The sequence below is a fragment of the Panthera leo genome, chromosome B3 (assembly GCF_018350215.1).
Source record: "Panthera leo isolate Ple1 chromosome B3, P.leo_Ple1_pat1.1, whole genome shotgun sequence".
In the NCBI taxonomy this organism is placed as follows: Eukaryota; Metazoa; Chordata; class Mammalia; order Carnivora; family Felidae; genus Panthera; species Panthera leo.
In genome coordinates this window covers 144,979,336-145,000,988 of record NC_056684.1, presented here as the reverse complement: position 1 = coordinate 145,000,988, position 21,653 = coordinate 144,979,336, and the positions used below count along the sequence as shown (strand labels likewise).

The 21,653-nt window shown below is 62.6% G+C and overlaps 2 protein-coding genes across 2 annotated transcripts in view; one reads left to right on the top strand and one right to left on the bottom strand.

Moving 5' to 3' along the window:
• The window catches only part of KIF26A (kinesin family member 26A), a 40,747-nt gene extending 39,242 nt beyond the window's left edge, over positions 1-1,505 (bottom strand). Inside the window, exons 1-2 of the mRNA XM_042944445.1 lie at positions 1,422-1,505; positions 823-1,068 (exon numbers count right to left, since the gene is read on the bottom strand). Of these exons, the coding sequence (XP_042800379.1) occupies positions 823-1,068; positions 1,422-1,463 (288 nt within the window). The 5' untranslated portion in view covers positions 1,464-1,505. The remainder of the gene's footprint in view (positions 1-822; positions 1,069-1,421) is intronic.
• Positions 1,506-3,834: 2,329 nt separating this feature from the next.
• On the top strand, positions 3,835-19,573 carry LOC122222682 (basic proline-rich protein-like). The gene is made up of 9 exons (XM_042943229.1): positions 3,835-4,273; positions 4,405-4,533; positions 4,678-4,809; positions 6,903-7,039; positions 7,162-7,305; positions 17,065-17,191; positions 18,145-18,690; positions 18,803-18,914; positions 19,477-19,573. The coding sequence occupies exons 1-9, from the start codon at positions 3,835-3,837 to the stop codon at positions 19,571-19,573; spliced, it is 1,863 nt and encodes a 620-aa protein (XP_042799163.1).
• Positions 19,574-21,653: the final 2,080 nt, after the last annotated feature.

Here is a 21,653-nt window from a genome sequence, read left to right as displayed (position 1 = left end):
TAGAGACCTATATTTAGATTCAATGGGGATTGTGCGACTTCCCAAGAAGGCTTTCAAAAAGACTGAAGGTCTGGCGGGAAGGGCTTCCTCTGGAGACCCCCACCTTCCCAGGCTTTGCAAACTTCCAGCGCTCATTGTTCCTTGAACAATGGTCCCAGCTCCTTCCAAGACCAGGGCAAGCCCATTGGCTGGAGAATCTGGCAGAGCCCTCTCCCAGGGCAAACACCTAGGCGGCTGGGGCCCAGGCACTCGGTTCCCAAAAGGGTGGCCACTGCCTAAGGTTAGCAAAGCCCCAGGCCATGTCCCACACACCATTCTCACTCACCACCCGGGGAGGGGGGCGGGCAGGGCCCCCCTCACAGCGGCAGGCCCACCCTCTGGTCCTCCAAGCCCTCCTGCCCCGGGTGTGCAATTTCCAGACACCTGGCTGGGGGCCCGGGGGCCCCAAGGGCGACCGCGCACCGAGTAACCTCTGGCTGCCAGCGGGGCAGGAGCTGTCCCGCCCTGGGTGGAGTCCCTGCCGGCTCCCTCTCTCCCCTCCCCCTCCCAAACACAGACTGCGGTTCCAGCTGTGCGACATCTGTGGCTCCGGGGAGAAGCGCCTGCCCTACGGGCCTCCAATCCCACCGCGGAGCCTCTTAGGATGAACTGCTACAACCCACACGCACCGCGTTACAGAAGGGGAAACCGAGGCCCGGAGAAGGGAAGGAACGAGGCAGAAAACACTCGGCGGAACCTCGCCTCCCTCCGGGGTTCCCGAGGTCTCCCCAAAGCCGGCACGGGCCCTGCCCGGAGAAGCGGGTCCGAGAAAGGCTCACTTACCCGGAGGGGTGTTCCGGGCCCGCTGACCAGCTTCCACGCCTGTCGCTTGAGCTCGGCGAGCTTCGTGTGGCAGTGGCGGCACCAGCCGCCCCCGCCGGCCGAGTGGCCCTGCTCTGCGCCCGCACCGGCGCCCTCGGGCGCAGGGCGGCTGCCGCATGGGTCCTGCTCGGGCCCGTTGGGCAGCCTCTTGCGGGGGGACACCTCCAACAGCTGCAGCGGCTCGCGGGCCGGGCCGCCCTCGGCCACCTGCGGGGGGTGGGGGCAGAAGGGGACGTGAGCCTGGGCCCCTGAGCAGTGCCACCCCGGGACCCAGCACCAGTGACTCCAGATCTCAGCGTGTCCCGGCCCCGGAGTGAGGCACGCGACAAAGTTCGGAGCGCGGGGCGCGAACCTGCCGCCCGCCCTCTCCTTCCACCCGGGGAGGTCCGGATCGGGGTCCCTCCCAGCAGGGGGCCCGGCGCCCCCAGCGTTCCGCTCCAGGCCCGGCCCCCAGGGGGCGCAGCGCACCCCGCGAGCATCCTCGGCGTCCCGGACTCCGTCTCGGGGCGCCGGCTGGCGCCCCGCCGCCCGCCTCCCTCTCGGGGCCCGGCCGCGCGTACCGCGGGTGGTGCTGTGCACAGCGGGGAGCCGCGGCCGCCCATGGCCTGGACGCCGGAAGGGCCGGGAGGGCGCTGCGGGCCGCGAGGGCTCTCCGGGGTCGCCGAAGCTACGTGATCCGGCCCCGGGGCGCCCCCATGGTCCGGCCGGCCGCTCCGAAGTTGGCGGCGCGGGCGTGTGGGAGGAGAGAGCGCGCGGCGACGGCGGCGGTGGCGGCGGCGGCGGCGGCGGCGGGCGTGCAGGGGAGGCGAGGGCGGGGCGGGGGCGGGGCCCCGGGGGCGGGGCCGGCGGAGCGGGGCTCCGGGAAGGCCGTCCCGCCCCGCCTAAGCCCTCCGCACGGCTGCGCGTGGGGGAGGGAGCCCTCTCCGCCGCGCGGCCCCTCCCACTCCAAGGACCCCGACCTGTTAGGCGAGTCCCGGCCCGAAGGAGGGGCGCTGGGGGCCCCCGTGAGATACTCGGTACACTTGCGCGCATGCGCCTTCCTGCTCCTCTCCCGGGACAGTGGGGTCTGCGCGTCTCCTGGGAGGCACCGACCCACTCCTCACGTAACAGGAGAGGAAACTGAGGTCGCAGAGAAGGTCTCGCCCAAGGTCACGGTGCTAGGCGGGACGAGGAAGGGGCTGAACCCCGGCCCAGACTCCCACTCGCTTTTTCCTGCAAATACAGCGCACTCCTCGTGTCGCTGGTCGCCCTTCGGGTCTAACAGTCGCACGTAGGTGAGTTTCGCCGCGGTCCGCACCTCGGAACGTGCAGTGCCTGGGCCAGAGGGTCTCTCTCTAGGCGAGTCTGCAAGCGGCACGCGTGTCTTTGCAGCCGCGCGTGTGCAGGACGGTGCGTGTGCGCGCTGTGCGCCCGGGAAGCGGGAGGAGGTGGCGCGGCTGGCCCCGGGCGTGTGCGCGGGACCTGTTGTCAGTGGCAGATGGGAACTTAGCTGCGGAATTAATTGCCTGTTTGTCTCCGGCTGAGAGGTCGCCCCCCATCTCGGCGACCGGTTGCTCCCGCTCCAGACCGGCCTAAGTCGCCGCGATGTGAGGCGCAGGCGGCTGGGGGTCCAGGCTCCCGCGCAGCCAGAAATCCCGGGTCGCGCTCGGAGGGCGCGGCCGCGGGCTTCCCGTGACGCGAGCGCCCCCTGCTGGCCGCCGCGCGCTCTCCGCCCCGAGGCTGGAGAGACACCGGGCGCCACGAGTCCTGGGCAAGAAGACGCGCCCCGGGAACCTAGAGGAGCCCAGCCAGAGAAAGGGCCGGCTGGCGGGCCGGGGTCCAGTCGGAGACCCCGGCCCGCGCGGCTCCCCGCGCACACGAACGCTCACACAGATAAGAACTGCTCCTCGCCTCGCCTGGGCCCCTCCAAGCGACCCCTCCTTCATTACGTTTTGCCCACCACCCTTTTACTTGGAAGGTCCTCCCTGCCCACGCACGCACTCCCCAAAAAGGAGCAGTGCATCGTAACACACGCCCCCCCACCCCCCGCCCGGCTTTCCGAGTCATTTCTGACCGTGGGCGGGGCGGGGGCGGGGGCGGGATAAAGTGGGCAGGGGGTCCCCACTCTCACTCCGCAAACCCCCAGCCCTTTCCCGCCGACCCGGGGGCCGAAGCTCTTCCCCTCTCCCATCTCATCTCAGCCTCCCGAAGGAAAAAGGCGGCAGCCCCCGTCCGCCTCTGGGTACCGCGGGGCACTCCCCACGCCGCATCGCCAGCCAACAGCCCGGTTGCCCGCCCCTCAACTAGTCCGGGACGCAGCACACACCCGGGCCCGGGAAGTGCGGCTCTGCCCCCCCCCCCCACACACACACACTCCCCACAGTCACCCGCGGGAACACACTGATGCCGAGCGCCCGGGTCCGACGCCCGGGCCGGCCACGCCCGCAACTTCAGTTGTCCGCGCCGCCGCGGCGCTCGGGGTGCACACGCTCACGCCTCACACCGGGTTCCCGGGGAGGGGGGGGGCGCACACAGCCCGGCAGGACCTGGAGTCACCTCAGGGACTCAGGGTCGGCCGCCAGGCCCCCGACCCCCAGCCAGGCGCGCCGTGGGATCCGGAGTCCCTGCGCTGCTCTCTCCGCTCCGCTGGCTGCCTCGGCCAGGACGCAGCCTCAGTGGGAGACCGGGGCGCCGGCAGCGGGGTAAAGTGCGGCAGCGAGTCCCTGGGCCGGCCTGCGGGACGCTGCTCGTGACCCGCTGCCTCCCTCCCGGCGCCGCACCCTCGGCCGCGGGAGCCGCGCCGCAAAGTCGCGGGACAGCGCTTCCGCCGCCGGCGCGTCCCGCCGCCCGGCCCTCACCTTGGCTCGCCGCCGCAGGAGGTGGCTGGTGAAGCCCAGGATGACCTCCGAGTCCAGGCAGAGCGCCCCCATCTCCAGCAGGCTGGGCACCTTGCGGGGCGCGCCGCGGGGCGGCTCTGGCGGCCCGGGCAGCGCCATGGAGGAGCTGAGCGCGGGGAGCGGCCAGGAGCTCCTCCCGCCGCCGCCGCCGCCGCCGCCGCCGCCGCCTCCCCGCTCGCGCGCTCACTGGCCGCGCGCCCGCCGCCGCCGCGCCCCGCACCGCGCAGGGCCGCCCGCCAGGCCCCCGGTCCTCCGCGGCCCCTGCGCTCGCGCCGCGCGCCCCCGCGCTCCGGCCCCGCCCGCCCGCCCGCTCGCGCCGACAGCGCCCCCTCCGCCGGGCCGGCGAGCCAAACGCCCGGCCGGGCGCACCCGAGGAGGAGGGGCGCGGGGAACCCGAGGCCCGCTTGCTGTGGGGCGGAGGGTGGGGGCGCGGGGACCCCGCCTGGGCCCGCATTCCTTGCCTCGTAGGCCCCTGCCGGATGCGCCGGCCCGGGAGCGCAGGGCCGGGGGCGGGGGAGGCGCTGAGCGGGGCTCTCGTAAACCTCTGCCGACTGGAGACGTATCTCGGCTCTTCCCCCTTTGATCCGATCCGTCCCGGGGCTCCCAGGCCCCGGAGACGCGTAGGGAGCCCAGTGGCCTTGTGCACCGCATCCTGCCCGTGCTCCAGAACGCCCCCGTCTGGGGCGGCTGCTGGGAAGCACCCATCCCACGCCCCAGCCTCGGCCTATGGACCTCCAAGGCCAGCCCCCCAGCACCGGCAGCTCCTCCCCTCTGACCGACCCCTCTGGCCCCTCCAGTAACTCCCTGCGGACTGGGGGATTCCCGCTAGTCTCCTGGCAGGGCCAAATTGTGGTCGGAGTCGAGTCCTGTCCACTCGGATCCAGGGTAGATCTGCCCGGATTCCAACTCCCAGCCAGACCTGTGGCTCCTCTGTGCGCAGCCCCTGGGGAGGAGTTAAGTGAAGAGACCAGGTTGCCTAAATCACCTGGGCCCCTGAGGAAGGTCTTTGGGAGTTATGGGGGAGGTGTCAAGGGACAGAGCTGGGGGACGGGCCTTGAACAGGACCTGGAAGGTAAGCTGCTAGGGGAGAAGACCGGAGAGCTAGGGGGCCTGGAGGTCAGAGGGCTGCCCCCTCCAGAGGCCCTGGTGCTTAGACTGCAGGACGCAGCAGCGTGGCTAGGGTGCTACCATGGGGCCAGCCAGACCCTCCTCTCTGCCCCATGGAAGGATCATGGAGTCTCCCCAGCCCCCAACTCCCCTAGGGACCAGGAGACCCTCCTGCCTCCCCAGGTTCCTCCCCTGACTCCCACAGATGGCAGCTGAAGGACAGTGTTTCCACCTGACCGCACCTAACAGGCACATCATAAACACCTTATCTGTGGGCCACGGGGCCAGCAATTGCCAGCACCCCGCCCCCACCCAGGTTTTGGGTCAGGAGAGAGACCCTGGGAGGAGCTGACCCCCTCCCTGCCCCCATGGCCAGCCCTGGCCTGGGGCAGAGATCAGGGCCAGCTATAAGAGGGGCCAGGGTCGCCCTCACTCCCCCTCTCCAGCCCCCTCTTCTGGGCTCCTATGGTCTGGGTTTAGGAAGAGCTGTGCTCCAGCAGGCCACCCTGGAGACCCCCATCTTCTCCCCTCCCCCTCAGGCAGGCACTGGAGAGAACTGTCCTGCCCCCCTCCTCCAAGACCCGAGCCTGGGGGTGGGGGGGCTCCCTCCAGTGGACCCGGCTCTTCTGGGAGGAGGCTGCCCGCCATCTCAGTGGATTGATTAAAGTCATCGTGGAGATTTTTTTAACGTTTAATTTACCAGGCACGCAGCGCCGGTCAGAGCTGTCCCTGGGGAAATCTAGGCCAAGGGAGCAAAACAGAAAACCCCCTGCAATTGAACGGAGTTCTGACGGGATTAATTGCTGGACTCGGCCTCCAATCAGACCCCACGTGGCAATATTTCAGGGAGGCAGGAGGACATTGGGCTGGAGTGGTCAGATTCCTGCCTCAGGCGTGGAGAACCCTGAGCCCAGCACACCGAGTCTCCGGGATTGCTGGGGACCTTCGGAACCCCCCTGGTCCCACTCCACACACAAATGAGTCCGTCCTGGGCCCAACGCCCTGTGGCTGGCCTCCAGCTCCACCCCAAGCCAGCCTTTAAAAGAAGGGGCCAGTCCTTTTAGCCAGCAACTGGAGAGCTGGGAAGGCACCCCCACTCCCCCCCCCACGGTGCACCCCCGAGAACGAGCACGCAGCAGGCCTCTCTGTGCTGGTGGAAAGCTGGACCAGTAGGGAAGTGGACAACGAATTCTAACACGGGTCCTCCATGATAGTGGACGCAGGTGAAACGTGGGACCTCTTGGAAAGATGCCCCCGACACGTGTATGGCACGGTCAGGTTTGTCTTTCTAGAGATTTCTGCCCATAAAGCCTTGGACCCTTCCTCGGAGAAACACAGAGACTGGTAACAGCCTTTGCCTCTGGGAAGAGGAGAGGGTGGAGCCAGGGAGAGGCTTTCACTTCCACTTTATATCCCTTTGCATGGTTTTAACCCTGGCTGTTAATATCTGCTAAGGAGATAAGAAAGTGTCAGAGTGCCTGCAGTCAAATGATCCGAGGCCCACGCACTAGGACCACCTCAGCATGGGACAGACCCTCACTCCCTCCAGGAGTGGAGAGAGAAAGAGCCTTCCCCCTGCATCTGAACGGGGCCTTGAGACCCTCCCATGCTTCTGCACGCCTGGTCAGCTCAGCAGACTCCCCTCGGCACCCCTGCAGAGGCTGGGCTGGTGTCTATAGTGGGGGAAGGATGCCTCAGGAGAGCAGCCGGGGATGACAGCCCAGCCGTGTCCATGAGGGAAGCTCCTGGTGAGGCTGTGGTCTCCCACTCCTCGGCTCTGAGGGCAGCCTTCCGGCCGGGAGAAGAAGGCCGCCTTCTCACCAGCCGTCCTACAGGGGCATCTGAGTGCTGGCAGGAAGGCAGCTAGCAAACCCTAGCATCTACTGTGGACCAGACTCCCTTTTACCCACTTGACAATATAGGAGTGTTCTTGTGATCACGATTTGGAAGATGAGAAAACAGGCCAGAATTCGTCCCAGGCAGTCTGGATGGAGCGTCTGTGCCCCTATGATCAAGAACCCCCATGTCCTGCTGCCTCTTCGCCCCCTTTGCCCCCAGGGCCTGGCCTCGGTGGCCTCAGGAGTGCAGTGGTGGAGCTGCGGGATGGAGGGGGCCCTCACCTGGGCGCTCCCAGCCTGGGGGCAGGGGCAGGAGCCAAAGACGGTCACCCCCACAGGGTGATCCCTCAGGGCGCTGTGGGATCAGGGTTTGTTCAAGTAGAGAGGGGGACTGGCAGTCCGGCCGGCTCCCTGTAGAACGGGGACCCTCACTGTGCCAGCCCCACTGCCCCTTCTGCTGTCTGCCCACCCCTGCCTAGCACCCCACGCCAGGAGGAGCCCAGAGGGGCCCAGGCCGGGAGCGCTCAAACCGCAGCAGGCGCTGCGGCTTCAGCACCTCGGCCAGCGCCAGCAGAGGGGCGGTGCTGCTCAAGGGCCCACCCCTCGGCCCTTTCTTCCAGGCGGTGGGGATGGGCTCCAGGAAGGGGGGGGGGGGGGGGGTAGGGGTGGTGAGGGGGTGTGCGGGAGTGCTGGGTTTTCCGTTATTCATTTGCTCCTTCATTCACACAGTTCAGTCAACCGGGAGTCAGCCTTGACCCCTGCTTGGTCTCGTCGGCACCCGTCCTATCCACCAGACCTCCTGTCCCCACTTCCTCGGCAGTTTGTCCAGAGTCAAAAACTACCCTCCACGGCCTGTGCTGCCCAAGCCCCATCTCTGCCAACATCGTATTCACTGCAGTAGCCCCTAATGGAGGTTCTGCAACCACGGCCTCCCCCTTCAGTCGGCTCTGGGCACAGCATCCTGGGGAGCCTTTAAGGAGGTGGGTGAGACCACACCCACTCTCTGCTCAAAACCTCTGCTCCCCATCTCTTTCCCTGTGAGCCCCGGTGACCCCTCTGCCCCACAAGGCCTCCCCGACCTCCTGGCTCTGCTCCAGCCCCACAGGCTTCCTCAACAGTGGGCCCTAAACCTTCCTGACTGGCTGTTCCTAAACACTGGGCCCACCCACCTTGGGGTGACGGCTTCTGATATTCCCTCTTGAAGGGGTGCTGTTCCCCAGATGCCCACAAGGCTCTCTCTCTCCCTCCTCGGGTGTTTTCTAGTAGGTCACCTTAGCAAGGCCTTCCCTGCCCACCAAAGCTAGAACTCCAGCCCCTCCCAACATTTCCCAGATGCCCCTGGCCTTCATGTTCCTCCGTAACACCTACCGTGAATGAGTATAAAAGTTTCTTCTTTGTCTGCTTATTGCCCATCATCCCCATTAGAATATCAGCTGTTTCCCTAGTCCGTGGCACAGAGGAGATACCCCCTGATATCTGTTGAAGAAATAAAGGCATGGGTGAATCCCAGGCATGCTTTTTGTTGCCGATTCCTTTGTGAATTCCCATCGCAGAGGGGCGCTTATCTCCCCAGCCCTCCCGGCCCCCAGCCTGGATCTCTGTTCTGGCCCAAATGTAAGCAATTCCTGATCAGAATGCTTCCCAGCTCTGACCCTCGTGCCCAGCCTGCCAGAGCTCCTGGCCCCTGGTAGAAATCTGAACGCAAAGTGGCAGTCGGCCAGCCAGCCTGCAGGATGCCCGGTCTGGATCTCCTACTCGCATGCCCCCAGGACTCAAGCCCTGCTGGTCTCCTGTCCTCTTTGCCTGGACTTCTCCCTCAGAGCTGGCCAACTCCACCTTCAGGTCAAACTCAGGTGCCACCTCTCCCAGGAAAGCTCCCAGCCCCAGGCAGGATGAGTCCCCCAGTCCTCGTATGTCCGCTGCACCTGGCACGTGCCTGTGCCCCCTCCAGAGCGGAAAGTAGATTCCTCTCTGGGTGCCCAGAGCCCAGCTCAGGCCAAGCATTCATGGGTGTCGGTGAATGTTTAAGGAAGATAGGCAGCCAGTCGGGAAGGTTGACAGGTGGCAGAGGCAGACGCCCTCCTCCCGGACTCCCTGGTTCCCAGCGGTCAGAGGCAGGACTCTGGGGAGACAATCTCCCGTTTTCCCAACCACATCTGGAACGGGGGGGCACTGCCACATACGGCCAGCAGATGGCGCACCTCGGCCACAGTCTCTGGGTGAAGGAAAAGTATTTTGGAGACCACCTGTTTTGAAATTTCGAAACAACACGAGGAACAAACGGAAGGTTCTTATGCAGATAGGGAAACTGAAGCCTGAGAGAGACGGGGGCTTGCCCTAGGACCCTGAAGGTGAGGGGTGCAGCAAGAGGCCCTGCCAGCCCTGTGGCCTCACCAGGATCCCCTTCGTGGACCTCCTGTGTCCCTCCCACCCCACCCCATGCCACTGACTTCCTTCTCCCCTCCTGTTCTTGCTCCCTCGCCCTCCACCCCTCGGAAGCCTGAGCTCAGCCTCTAGCTTGAGGACAGGCAGTGACGGACAGAGGGACACATGGTGGCGGGGGAGGGGGCAGGAGTCCGACTGGGTCCCCAGGGGGCTTGCCTGAGGGTACAGCCTGGAAAGCCTTGGGAGCCCCTCAGTGCTGCCGTGCCAGAATCTGCCTCACTGCTTCCCGAGGAGCCCATACAGAGCCCCCATCCCCCAGGTCTCCGGGGCAGGGGCTGAGTCCAGGACAGCTCTGGAGCCACAGGTACCAGTGTTGGGCCTGAAGGCAGCCTCATGAATATGAACTCAGCACACGCATGTGTGTGTGTGTGTGTGTAACACAGCTTACGCAAGAGTGCACTACTAGGTATTTATGCAAAGGATACAGGAATGCTGATTCAAAGGGGCACACGCACCCCAATGTTTACAGCAGCCCTATCGACAATAGCCAAAGTTTGGGAAGAGCCCAAATGTCCATCGATGGATGAATGGATAAAGAAGATGTATATACATACAATGGAGTATTACTCGGCAATCAAAAAGAATGAAATCTTGCCGTTCGCAACAGCGTGGATGGAACTGGAGGGTATTATGCGAAAAGAAAAACGAGTATCATGTGATTTCACTCATATGTGGAATTTCAGAAACAAAAACAGATGAACACAGGGGAAGGGAAGGAAAAATAAGATAAAAAGAGAGAGGGAGGCAAACCACAGGAGACTCTTAAATACAGAGAAAAAACAGGGTTGATGGAGGGAGGTGGGTGGGGGATGGGCATCGAGGAGGGCGCTTGTTGGGATGAGCACTGGGTGTCATACGTAAGTGATGAATCACTAAATCCTACTGAAACCAATACTACACTGTATGTTAACTAACTTGGATTCAAATTAAAAATTTAAAAAGAGTGCACAGCACTGGTGCACCACATAGAGAATGAAAGCTTCATGAGCTGAGTGAATAAAGAGGGGGCGGGGGTGAGGGAGCCACTCCCTCCAGACCCTGGGGCCCCAGCACCCCTGACGATGCAGAGAACAGGTGCACCCCCACCGGGGCATGGCTGTGGGGGCCCTCAGCGGAAGAAGAGAAAGTATTGAGCCCCGTGAACTTAAGTACAGACGCAAACCAGAGAACAACGAGGAAAGCACTTGGAAGATAAAAATATGATAACAGCAATAAAATTCAAGAGAAGGATTGAAAAACAGAGTCAAGAAAATCTCGCAGGAAGTAAAGAGACAATAAGAGGGGAGAAGAAAAAAATTACAGGATTAGAGTAGGGAGTTGAATGTCTGGATCATAAGAGTTCCAAGAAAAGAGAACAGAAAACATAAGGGTGAGGAAATTTAAAAAATGAATAAATAAAAAACAACCCCCGAACCAAACCAAGGACTAGGGATCCTCGACGCCCAGCTCAAGTGAGGGGGGCGGGGAGGCGGGATTCTCACGTCCGGCAAGAAGCACGGTGCTGTCCAACTTCTCAGCAGTGAGCGCAGGAAGCCGGAAGAGAGGGCAAAGTCTGCAGGACTCTGAGGGGAATGTTCCTTTCCCAGAGCTCTACACCCAGCCGTCACTGTGCACGAAAGTACCCTAAGGACAAACATCTCGACCTTCGGGGTTTTTTCTTTTCACTTTCTCAACGTTCCTGGCAGATGGCCCCCCTCCCACCCCCGCCCAGACAAGGGACTAAACCGGAGAAGAAGAGGCTGTGTGATGAAGGAGACGGGATCCCACCCCAGGAGGCAGACGAAGGGTGACTCTGGGAGGTGGGGAGTGAAGTTTTCAGTGTCCGCAGAGTCCTAAGGGGGCCAGACCCCCAGGACACTGAACAGGGAGGCCTTCTGGAGCAAGGAAGGAAGGGGCGCCTGGGTGGTTCAGTCGGTTGAGTGTCCAACTCTTAATTTGGGCTCAGGTCATGCTCCCGGGGTTGTGAGACCCGGCCCCTCGTCGGGGCTCTGTGCCGAATGTGGTACCTCTTAAGATTCTCTCTCTCCCTCTGCCCCTCCCGGCTCCCCTGCTCGCACACACGCACTTGCGAGTGCTCTCCTCTCTCTCTCTCTCTCTCTAAAATAAAAATAGGGGAAGGAAGGGAGAGAGGGAGGGAAGAAAGGAAAGAAGAAAATAGATTATGTAATGTATTTGAACACACTTGGAAAAGATTTAAACTTCAAAGGTTTAAACATCAAAGAGCATGGAGTTTCTCACAATGACATAGAAAACTATGCAAATTTTTTAAACGAGGTAATTATTTTTTTTTTAATTAAAAAGCTGAACCAGAAAAAATCACAGTATGATCACAGTGAACACAGTGTAAGCTAACTTGGGCAGGAGGCTCCTGTGTTTCTTAACAAGCTCCATAATTACTATTTGAGTTTTTAAATGGCATGCGTGTTTAAATTTCATTTTTTTTAAAAAATGTGTTTAATTTAGACATGTAGATAAAAGTAAAAATATACTTCTGAATAATTGCGGAGAAAAATCCCAAAGGAAATTACAAGGAAAGCAACTGAGTACGATATATCACCGCTCATCGTCTGAGCTAAAGTGGCTCCAAAGGAAAATTAAATCCTTATAATGTATGTATTACGAAACAGGAAAGACTACAGACTAAATAAGCCTGACTTAGTAAAATGTACGACCAGACGTTGCCTTGGCCATGGGCTGTGTCCTTGGCCGTCAGCACGTCTTTCCAAGACACCATTCAGGCCTGAGGGGGATCTGAATGACGTTCTGCCTGCAGGTAAGGGAAGGCTGGTGGATGAGGCTCAGGGCAGGGGAGAAGGTCCCCAGAGAGGTCCCTCTGGAGGGGCTGAGCCAGCTCTGCCACTTAGACACCACAATCGTCACTCCTAGAGACAGACCCTCCATGCTCCCCCGGGAGCAGGGGAGTTGAGTGAGCGCGGAAGGTGCTGCACCTGCTGTCGCTGGGCTGTGACGGAGAACCGCACGCCCCGCCCCTGGGCACGCCCCGCCCCCGGGCAGGTGGGACGCCCCAGCCCCCACGAGGATCCAGCGTCAGGTGGACACGGAGAGTCCAGCAAAGACCTAGCTACAAATGATGGCATGACAGAGGCCACCAGAGTATATCTGTAACAACACCAGCACGCCCTGAGGACAGCCAGCAATGTCCCCAGGAAAGGATCGTGGGAGGAGAGTACCAGCAGTCCACAGGTGGAGGTTTGAGCTACTGTTGTCGGGGTCACTAGGAGAAGGCGAAGACTCACTTTGGGCCAAGGAGGAGTGACAGGGACCAGATTCACACTCCCACCAGAAGCAACTTACAATTTTTTTTTTTAAAGTTTATTTCCTTCGAGAGAGAGCATGGGTGAGTGGGAGAGGGGCAGGGGGAGACAGAGAATCCCAAGCAGGCTCCGTGCCGTCAGTGCAGAACCCAACTCACGGCTGGAACTCACGAACCGTGAGATCATGACCTAAGCCAAAATCAAGAGTCGGTCGCTTGACTGACTGAGCCACCCAGGCACCCCCAGAAGCAACTTAAAAACAGACAAAATATAGGGGCACCTGGGTGGCTCAGTCGGTTAAGTGTCCGACTTTGGCTCAGGTCATGATCTCACAGTTCGTGGGTTCAAGCCCCGCATCAGGCTCTGTGCTGACAGCTCAGAGCCTGGAACCTGCTTCGGATTCTGTGTCTACCTCTCTCTCTCTCTGCCCCTCCCCTGCTCGCACTCTCTCTCTCAAAAATGAATAAACATTAAAAAATTTTAAGAAAAAAAAAACAGACAAAATATGTAAGACAGCAGTTCACAGACGCTGGCTATCCGGCAGGACACGAGAGGGGTCGGCTGAGATGGGACACAAATGAGGTGAGCCCTGCTTGCTGCCTGGAAGAGAGCTGATGGGCCCAGCACGGGGAGGGCGTGCCCTGGAGGAGGTCTCAGGTGTCACTGGACAGAGGCACCACTATGGTCGAGAGAGTCTGGGGGAGCCAAGCTTCTGGGTCTGCAGGGGAGAGTGTCCCGAGAGAAGAGAACGTGGCCCTGGGGGTCTGCGAGGGCTCCTCTTGAACGTTCAGCTGAGAGCAGACCAAGGCGCGAAGGAAAGGAAACTCTCTGTGGCCAGAGAAGGAGCCACGTGGAAGGAGGAGAGGGAAAGGTGGCAAAGCCACCTGTGTCTCCAGCCATGCTGGGGACCGGACACACACGTGCGCAGCCACGTCCCCGGTAGCACTGTCACAGCAGCCAAAAGGTGGAAGCAGCCCCTGCGTCTGGCGCTGGAGGAAAGGGAGAGACTAACTGGTCTACCCATACAGTGAGGTCCTTACACGGAGGGCTGCTCAGCCCCGAACAAGGCAGGGGATTGTGACACGGGATGCAGCCCGCGTCAACCCTGACGACGTTGTACTCAGTGAAATAACCACTCACAGAAGGACAAGCATCGCGTGGTTCCATTTGTATGAGGTACTTAGACGAGTCACATCGGTAGAGACAGGAAGCAGAAGGGGGGCCCCAGGGAGGGCAGGTGGGGGTTCGTGTTGAACGGGCTGGGGGGGCAGAGTGTCAGTTTGGGGAAGATGAGAGAGTCCTGGGGACGGACGGTAGTGCTGGTTGCACAGCCGTGTGATGCACTTCACACGGCTGAAATACACACTTAAAATGGTTAGTGGTAAATTTTACGTTACGTACGTTTTCCCAAGATTCATCTTAAAAAATACATGCTGGGAGTGGTGTGTGTTCCAATCCATCAGAAGGAATTAGGCTCGTGGTTCACAAGACATGGGGGACAGTACTCACAAGGGCTGCCTCCCTGTTGGGGAAAACTTTACCCTAGAATAGAGGTGGGGCCAGTCCCAACGAAGCTAACGGGATCCTCAGGGGGATCAAACACTTCACAATCAGCTGACCCATGTCCCAGAACAAGGCTCATAAACACTTACAGGACGCAGAATTACACAGCATCCACCAACACAAAATTCACAATGTTTGCCAACCGATCGAAAACTACCAGGGATACAAAGAAACAGAAAACTACATGATGAGGAGAAAAACCAATGAATAGAAACAGATCCAGAAATGATGCAGATGATAGAATCAACAGATGAGAATTTTAAAACTATTTTGTAATTATATTCCAATATGTTCAGAAAGATCTAGGAAGGCTCGGATACATTAAGAAGAGCCATGAAAGTATAAAACAGATCCAATCAAACTTCAATAGATGGAAAATATAACATCCAGGATGGAAATTACACCCACAGAATTCATCGCAAATTGGCCACTGCAGAAGAAGCAAGTGTCTAGATAGGAATAGAAACTACCCGATGTGAAACACAGAGAAGACAAAACACTATAAACAATGAACAAAGTTCAAGTGGCCTAATGCACACACACCACCTTAAGAAACTAGAAAAGCAAAGCACATAAACCCAAAGTGAGGAGAAGGGAAATCATCAAAGTGGAAATCAATTGAATAGAACACGAAAAATAATATGGAAAAGTCAAGCCAAGAGCTGATTCTTTCAGAAAGTTGGTATAAAAGTAAACCTCTAACCAAGCTGAAAAAGGGATAGAAAACACAGGCGTCAATATTAGGAATGGGAGAGGAGGCAATGCCACAGACCCTACGGATATTAAAAGAATGATAATGGAGTATCATGCGTAACTTCACAATCTGACAACTTCAGACGGCTGAAATTCACCTGAGCAATTGAAAATCTTCTAACAAAGCAAACTCCGGGGACAGGGAATTGGGAAGGGAGGAGGGAACCACAAGGAGCCAGATGAATCCTGTCGGTGGCCGGTGTGTCCCTCACCTTGACTGTGGGGGTGGGTGGCTTCACGGGTGTACACATGTCCAAAGTCATCAGATTGTACACTTTAAAGGTGTACTTATGTAAACTGGAACCACCTTATTAAACTGGAACCACCTCTCAGAACCACGGCGGAAGTTCAGAGAGCCCGTGGCAGCTGGCCCCAGAGCCCTCACACAGCGGACAGATCTGCTTCCCACGGGGCTCGCCAAGTCGCCCAGGGTGTGGAGGAGGTAAGAAGCCATCATCAGTCCTTCCCCATCCCTGCCGTGATGAGCTCCACGAGCAGCTGAAGACACACGGGGGCAGCCTGGTGTGGGCCCCCAGTGGGTTGCCTGCGGGGTAGGGGCTGGGGGCATGGGTACCGAGAGACAGAGGGGGTCACAGGCAGGTTCTGTTTGGGGGCTCCCACTCCCCTGGGGTTTAGTGGCCTGGAACAGCTCCAAAAGCCACAGGTTCGGGGTCTGTGTCCCCTTCCTCCGTCCTGTTTCTCTTGATGAGGTCTACTACTTAATGACAGCTGTTCTCAGCCTCAGGCCTCAATCGGAATCCCCAGGCAACCCGGTAGGGGTGTGGATTCCTGGCCCATCCTATCCACGGGGCCCAAGCCTTGGTGCTCTTCACTGGCCCTCCCTTGATTTAGCCACACGGCGAAGCTTAACCACCACTGACTCAGAATACTGGTTTAGCCACCTTACAGAGACCAAAACTACAGCAACTTTAACAAGACAGGTTTATTTCTCGTGGAAAAGATGGGCTGGTCCAAGGAGCTAGGGTGATGTGTCTCCCGAGCTGGTCCCCGGTAGAGTGACCAAGTGTCTCAGTTTGCCCAAACGGAGGGGCCTCCCAGGCCATGACACTCTCAGGGCTAAAACCAGCAAGTCCCGGGCAACCCAGGGTGATCTTGTGGGCACTGTCCAGGGAGGCTCTGCCGTTGCCCACGGCGGCCCTCCACCTGCATAGCGAGAGCGGGCTCAGCACCACAGAGCCCAGTTCTGCCCGGAAAGGGGAAAGAGGAAGTGGGGACAATGTCCTCCGGAGGCAGGTCTTAAGTGGTAGCTGTCTCTCCGGGCACCCCGCTCTGGGCAGGGCCTCCCGCTAACAGCGCAGGGGGCTGTGCCCTCAACGAACACTCGGGGCTTCCGTAATTAAAGAGAACGAAGACTGGGACCCAAGTAGGAGCTGCCTGTCCTTGTGGGGCCCCCAGGGACCGAGGGGGCCATTGTGAGTGCCCAGCCCCGTTCGGGCTCCCCATACCAACCCGCCCGCCAGGAGGTACTGCCACCCCTGGGGTGAACCCTCGCTCCGTCCCACATCCGCGCTCCGGGAGTCCGGCTGCATGGTCCCCTGGGCTTTCCAGCAAGTCCTGTGAGGTGGGTACCACCGCCCTCTTTGCAGGGGTGAGACAGGAGGGCTCTGGGAGGAAGGGGGACTGGCCAGGGTCACTTGCTGGTGGGCGGCAGGGCTGGGATTTGAAGCCACGACTGACTCTCAGTCTGTGTCAGGATGGGAGAGCAGAGATGGTCCTCCGTCACTCCAACCCCTAAGCCCTCCACCCTCGCCCCTGCCCACGGCCAGAGCCCCCTGCCAGGCTAGGGTGGCAGCTGGCCAGGGGGCCAGTATAGGGTGAGGCCGCAAGCAGGCCCCCTCTCCTCAGCCTGGCTCCTGCAGCAGGCGGGTGTGTGGGCAGGGGAGGTGGAAGGGGTCTGCTGGGTCCTGGGGGTGCCCCTCCCCCACTAAAAGACGGCTGCCGGCCTTGCTGGGAAACTAGAAGGCCAGAAGCAAGGTGAGGCTGGGGGCTGGGTGCAGGGTGGGGACCTGGCCACCGCCACGCACGACCACGTCATTTCCATCCCTCTGGGATTGGAGGGAAGAGGGAGGGGTCCCATCAGGCCTGGGGAAGAAAGGACAGCAAGCCCCAGGACAGGGTGAAGCTTTGAACACGTTTATTTGCCTCAGTCTGTAATGCATATACCCCCACTGGACGAAATGATTCCAAGCTACAGAACACGGAGGGCCCCATAGCAAGCCCCCCCCCCACTACCACTCCCCCCCACCCCCACCGCCCCGGCCCTCACTGCACACACGGAACAGACACCCTGTAGAATTAAATCGCCACCGGCGGACTGGCGGTCAGGGGGCCGCACCTAAGATCCTCCGGACCCTTCGGCGCCACGGCCCCAGCCTCCTCCTCCTGCCGCCGCCGCCGCCGCTGCTGCTGCCGAGAGGTGGCCACGGAGCAGTTTGCTGGGCCACAGGGGAAGGTGCTGGCTGCGGGGGTGGACCCCCCTCCCAGGCAGCCGGGGGTCCTGCAGTGTGGGCGGCGGCCACACCCTCCCGCAGCCAGCAGCCCACCTCACCTCTCCCGTCCTCTCACACACCCACGTGCAGGTAGGGCTCGGGGAGAGCACTGGCCCGAGGCCACCCAGCCGGGCGGCGCCTGGTGACCTCAGACCCAGACCCGTCCGACCTGCCATCCAGGCTGTCCCGGAGCGTCTCTAAACACTGGACCACGGAGGCAGGCACCTGAGGGACGCCCCCACCTCTCCCCAGAGGGTGCGGCCGGACCAGCGGGCCAGGCAGGCTCCGGGAAGGTCGGCCTCGTCTCCCCGGCGGGAGCGGGGCGCGCAAAGACCCTGCGCTCGGCCCTTCCCGGGGCCGGGCGCGCCCGGGGCTTACACGCGGAGGTCCCGCGAGACCTCCCCGCCCCCCCGCGCGTGGTGTGCGGGCGTCGTCCACCGCGTCCCCGCCCACTTTCTGTCCGCCGGGTTCTGGCTCCGTCCGCGCGCTCGCCCGACGGGGCCCGGGCTCCCGCGGCGCGGCTCCCAGCGCTCCCAGCGCGCCCGCCCGGCCGACCCTACCCGGGGCGCGGCCGCCGCGGCACCAGCTCCGGGGAGGGGGGTGGGGGGACGCCGTCGGGTCCCGGTGGGAATTCGGCGGACTTGCGAGAAGGGTGGGGCCCTCGGGCGCAGGAGCCAGGCAGCGCGGGCCGGCCGGCGCGCCCTCTGCCCGCGGTCCCCAGGCCCGGCCCCGGCGTGCGGGCGCGGGTGCGGAGCGGGGTCGGGCCGGCGGGGCGCCGCGCCCCCGCCCCCGCCCCTGCCCCTGCCGCCGGGCCGCGTCCGTCGCCGTCGCCGCCAGGCCCGCCGGGTCTAGTGGTCCTAAACATTTCACAATTGCGCTACAGAACTGTTGAACTGTTAAGAACCACTGGACCCAGCGCGCCGGGTGAAGTCCGCGGTCGGCCGCGCTGCGGAGAGAAAGCCCGGCCGCCCGCGCCCCGCCGCCCCTGCCGAGCCCCGCGAGCCCCGGCGGCGCGTCCCCTCGGCCCGCGCCACGCGTGGCCGGGCGGCTGCGTCCGTGCGGCGGCGGCGCCTTTTAAGCCACGCGGCCGCCCTCCCCCGCCTCCGGAATGCGACCGCGCCGCGCCGGCCCGACCGGTTTTTCCGGGCCGGGCGGCTCCCGGGCCGACGGGTCGCGCGGCGGGTCGTCCGCGGCCCGGGTACCTGCTCGGCGCGCCCGCGCGGGGGTGGCCCTGACTCACCGGCCCCCCCCCCCCCCGGCCCCGCCCGGCGTCCCCGCCTCCAGCGCCCGGCCGGGTGGCACCTGGCGTCCCCGGCTCCGCGCTGCGGGCCCGGGGACCACACCCGCTCCCTCCGGCCCGCCCCCTTCCCCATCCTCCCCACCCCCCCTCCCCGGCACCCGGACTCGCCGCAGGGGGCGGAGGCCGCCACCGGCCCAGCTGGGGCGCGGGGCGGCCGGGCAGGTGAGGCCCCGAGCCGGCAGCGGCCTCGAGTGCGCTCCCCGTCGGGCGGGGGGGGGGGGGGGGGGGAGGGCGCGGGCCAGACACGCCCATCCCTGCCCCTCTCACTTCAAAGGGAACTTCGTGGGAGGGGGGAACAAAGAGAAAGTGAAACTAGACGGAGGACGAGAGGGAGGGAAGGAACGCGCCCAGCCGGTTTCTGGTTCTCAGACCCTGGTTCTCAGAGAGTAAGGAGGACAGCCCGGGCCCCCCACCCCCCACCCCCAGCCCCCAGGGCCCGCGCTGGGAGCCCCGTGCTGCCCCCACCCCCCACCCGGGGCCACAGCCCACGCCATGCCCCCCTCCCCCCCAGCGTGCGTCAGCACAGCCCCAGGCGCTCCGGCCCACTTAGTCACCTGGAGATGTTGGGGCCCGACCGGCAGCACCCTCGGGGGACTCTTGCAGGGAGCTGCCTGCTGCGGGCAAATGGGGGCTTGTGGGGGTCTAAGCTTTAGGAAAGAGAGAAAGTGTGGACGGAAGTAACCTGAAGTCCTCAGCCCTCATTTTGAGCCGCTGGTGTGGCCGCATGGGGGAGGGTGGCGGGGGCTGAGTTCAGGGCGAGACACACACACACACACAGCCCCAGGAGACCAGCGTCCTCTTGGCTCAGGGGCCCGAGTTGGTCCCAAGCCAGGACGCAGCAGCCACCGAGTCACGATGGGCGCTAGGCATTTTCACTAGCGCCGTTTGTGGTTTCGAGCCGTACCCCTGCAAAGGGGGTAGCCAAGGTTTTCCTCTGCCGTGTTGCAGCTGGAGAAACGCTCACGGAGGGGCCGGGGCTTCTCAGAGGCCAAACCGCTCTCGGTGGGACCCGGTGCCCAGCGCCGCGGCTGAGTGCGCGGCCTGAGCGTCGGTGTTTGAGGTCAGGCACCAGGGCAGGGGTGGGGGACGGGATGGGGGGCACAGAGGCATGTGACCGAGGGGACAGAGCTTGGGAATTTCTCCCCGTCACCACCACTGCCATCGCCACACGGGCCGGAAGAGCGCACCCCTCCCCACACGCTCTTCCCCCCGCCCCCCCAATCCAGCAAAAGTGGGTCGCTGTGTCCAGCACCAGACAGGACTGGTGACGGAAGGGTGACATTACAGGAACCTGTGGACCCCACTTGCAGCAGGAGATACTGAGGCGTGGCCCGAAAGGGAACGTCCTGCCATGAAGAGAAATGAGCGGGGTGGCCTGGGGGCCCTGAGAAGTCTGGCTTTAGGATGGAAAACACTGGGTAAACACAGATAGTGGCCTAAGTGAGAAACAGATGTTTCCCAGAGATAACCCTGGGATCCCGGTGATCTGAGACGGGCCGCTGGGAGCTGAGGCCTCTCCCAAAGCGAAATTAGTGGGTGTGAGCAACGCAGGTCTCCTCCTGGTGCCACCGCCGAGACCCCGTGGGGCTCAGGATGCCTCCCACGTCTATCCGGCACCAGCTCCCACAGCTCGCCCCAGCCCCCGTGCCGTGTCCCCGGGGGGCGCCTTCAAGAGGTGAGGAGGCTGCCCCAGTGCCAGGCGGGTCCACAGCCCGGTGTGCCAGCGCGCAGCCTGAGCGCAGGACCGGGCCTTAGTTTCTTCAGCTGTGAAAGGGGAGGGAAGACAAGCCCGTGCCCTTCCGGCGGCGTGGTGGGGACGTAATCAGCTAGCACATGGCGGAAGGTGACCCTCCCCTGCCATCCCCGAGTGGCCACTCCAGCTCACACGGTGCATGTTCGGACCCAGGGGACAGGCCCTTTGCTGCCCTGTTGCTACTGGGTGATTGTCCGAGGAGCTGACTACAGATCCAGACCAGCCTCTTCCCAGGGACACAAAATGGCCCTGAGGAAGTTTCCAGGCATGCGCCTGTGACTTTCCACAGCTTTCCGAGACACACACGCCCAGCCCGGGGGCCGCGCCTCGTGGGGCTCTGCGTCCCACAGCTGTGTGCAGGGGCCCAAGAACCGGGGGCCTGTCCCCACCACCTGCCCTCGGCCGGGGGGGTGGAACGCGCTGTTCCCTCTGCCTGGCTGGCAGAGGCTTCTCACCTGTCATCAGTGAGCCACCTGGGGAAGAGCCAGGCCAACATGTGCTCTCCCTGGGACACCCAGGACAGTGGGAGCGTCCACACCGGCAGGTTAGGGGGACGCTTCGCCACTGCCAGGTGGGGGAGGGTGCGGCCCTCACGGCCTGGGGCTCCTCGGGGTCTGAGGGAAGGGCGGGGTGCCGAGGGCTGTGAGCAAGCAGGGCCCAAGGGACGGCTGCTTCCAGTGAGTTGCTGTGCCCAGGAGAAGACACGGAGGGGCGCTGCCCCAAGGGACCTGAGAGGCAGCCTCCCCCAGGCTTGTGTCCCACTGTCCCACCCCGCCCCCACCCCGGCAGGACAGCAGGTGCTCCTGACATCAAGCCCCCAGCTCCCTTCTTCCCCCACACCCCACTCTCGCGGCCTCCATCAGGGTGTGGGGCAAAGGCTCCTCGGGACCGGCCACGCTCAGGTGGTGTTACCTGGTTGTGCAAGGCCCGGGCACACCCGTGTCTGGGCGAGAATCTGGAAGGCCGCCAGCCAAGGTGCCAGCCCGGGCCTGGGAACCAGGCTGAGAAGCCTGGGGGTGCGGGTGGAGCCTCCCCCAGCCCGGCCCACCTGGGAGAGGCCCCAGCTGCACGGTGGGTGCCAAGGGCGAGCTCTTCGGGGTCACGCTTTTGCCCAATATCTACAGGGCACATGCCCTCAGGCTGGGCCCGGCTCTCCCAAGCCCCCAACCCAGGGGCCAGACGGATGGACGGGCAGACGGGAATCCTCAAGTGGGCCTTCAAAGAGCTTCCAAGGTGGTGGAGAACCTGGATGGAGGTATCTCCTCCCCCCTCCCCCTTCTCCCCGCCCCCGTGCTCCTCATGCTCAGCAAGGACGGGTCAGGCCTGGGCCCGAGGGGGCCCTTGCCCCACTGGGCCGCTTATAACTTGGACA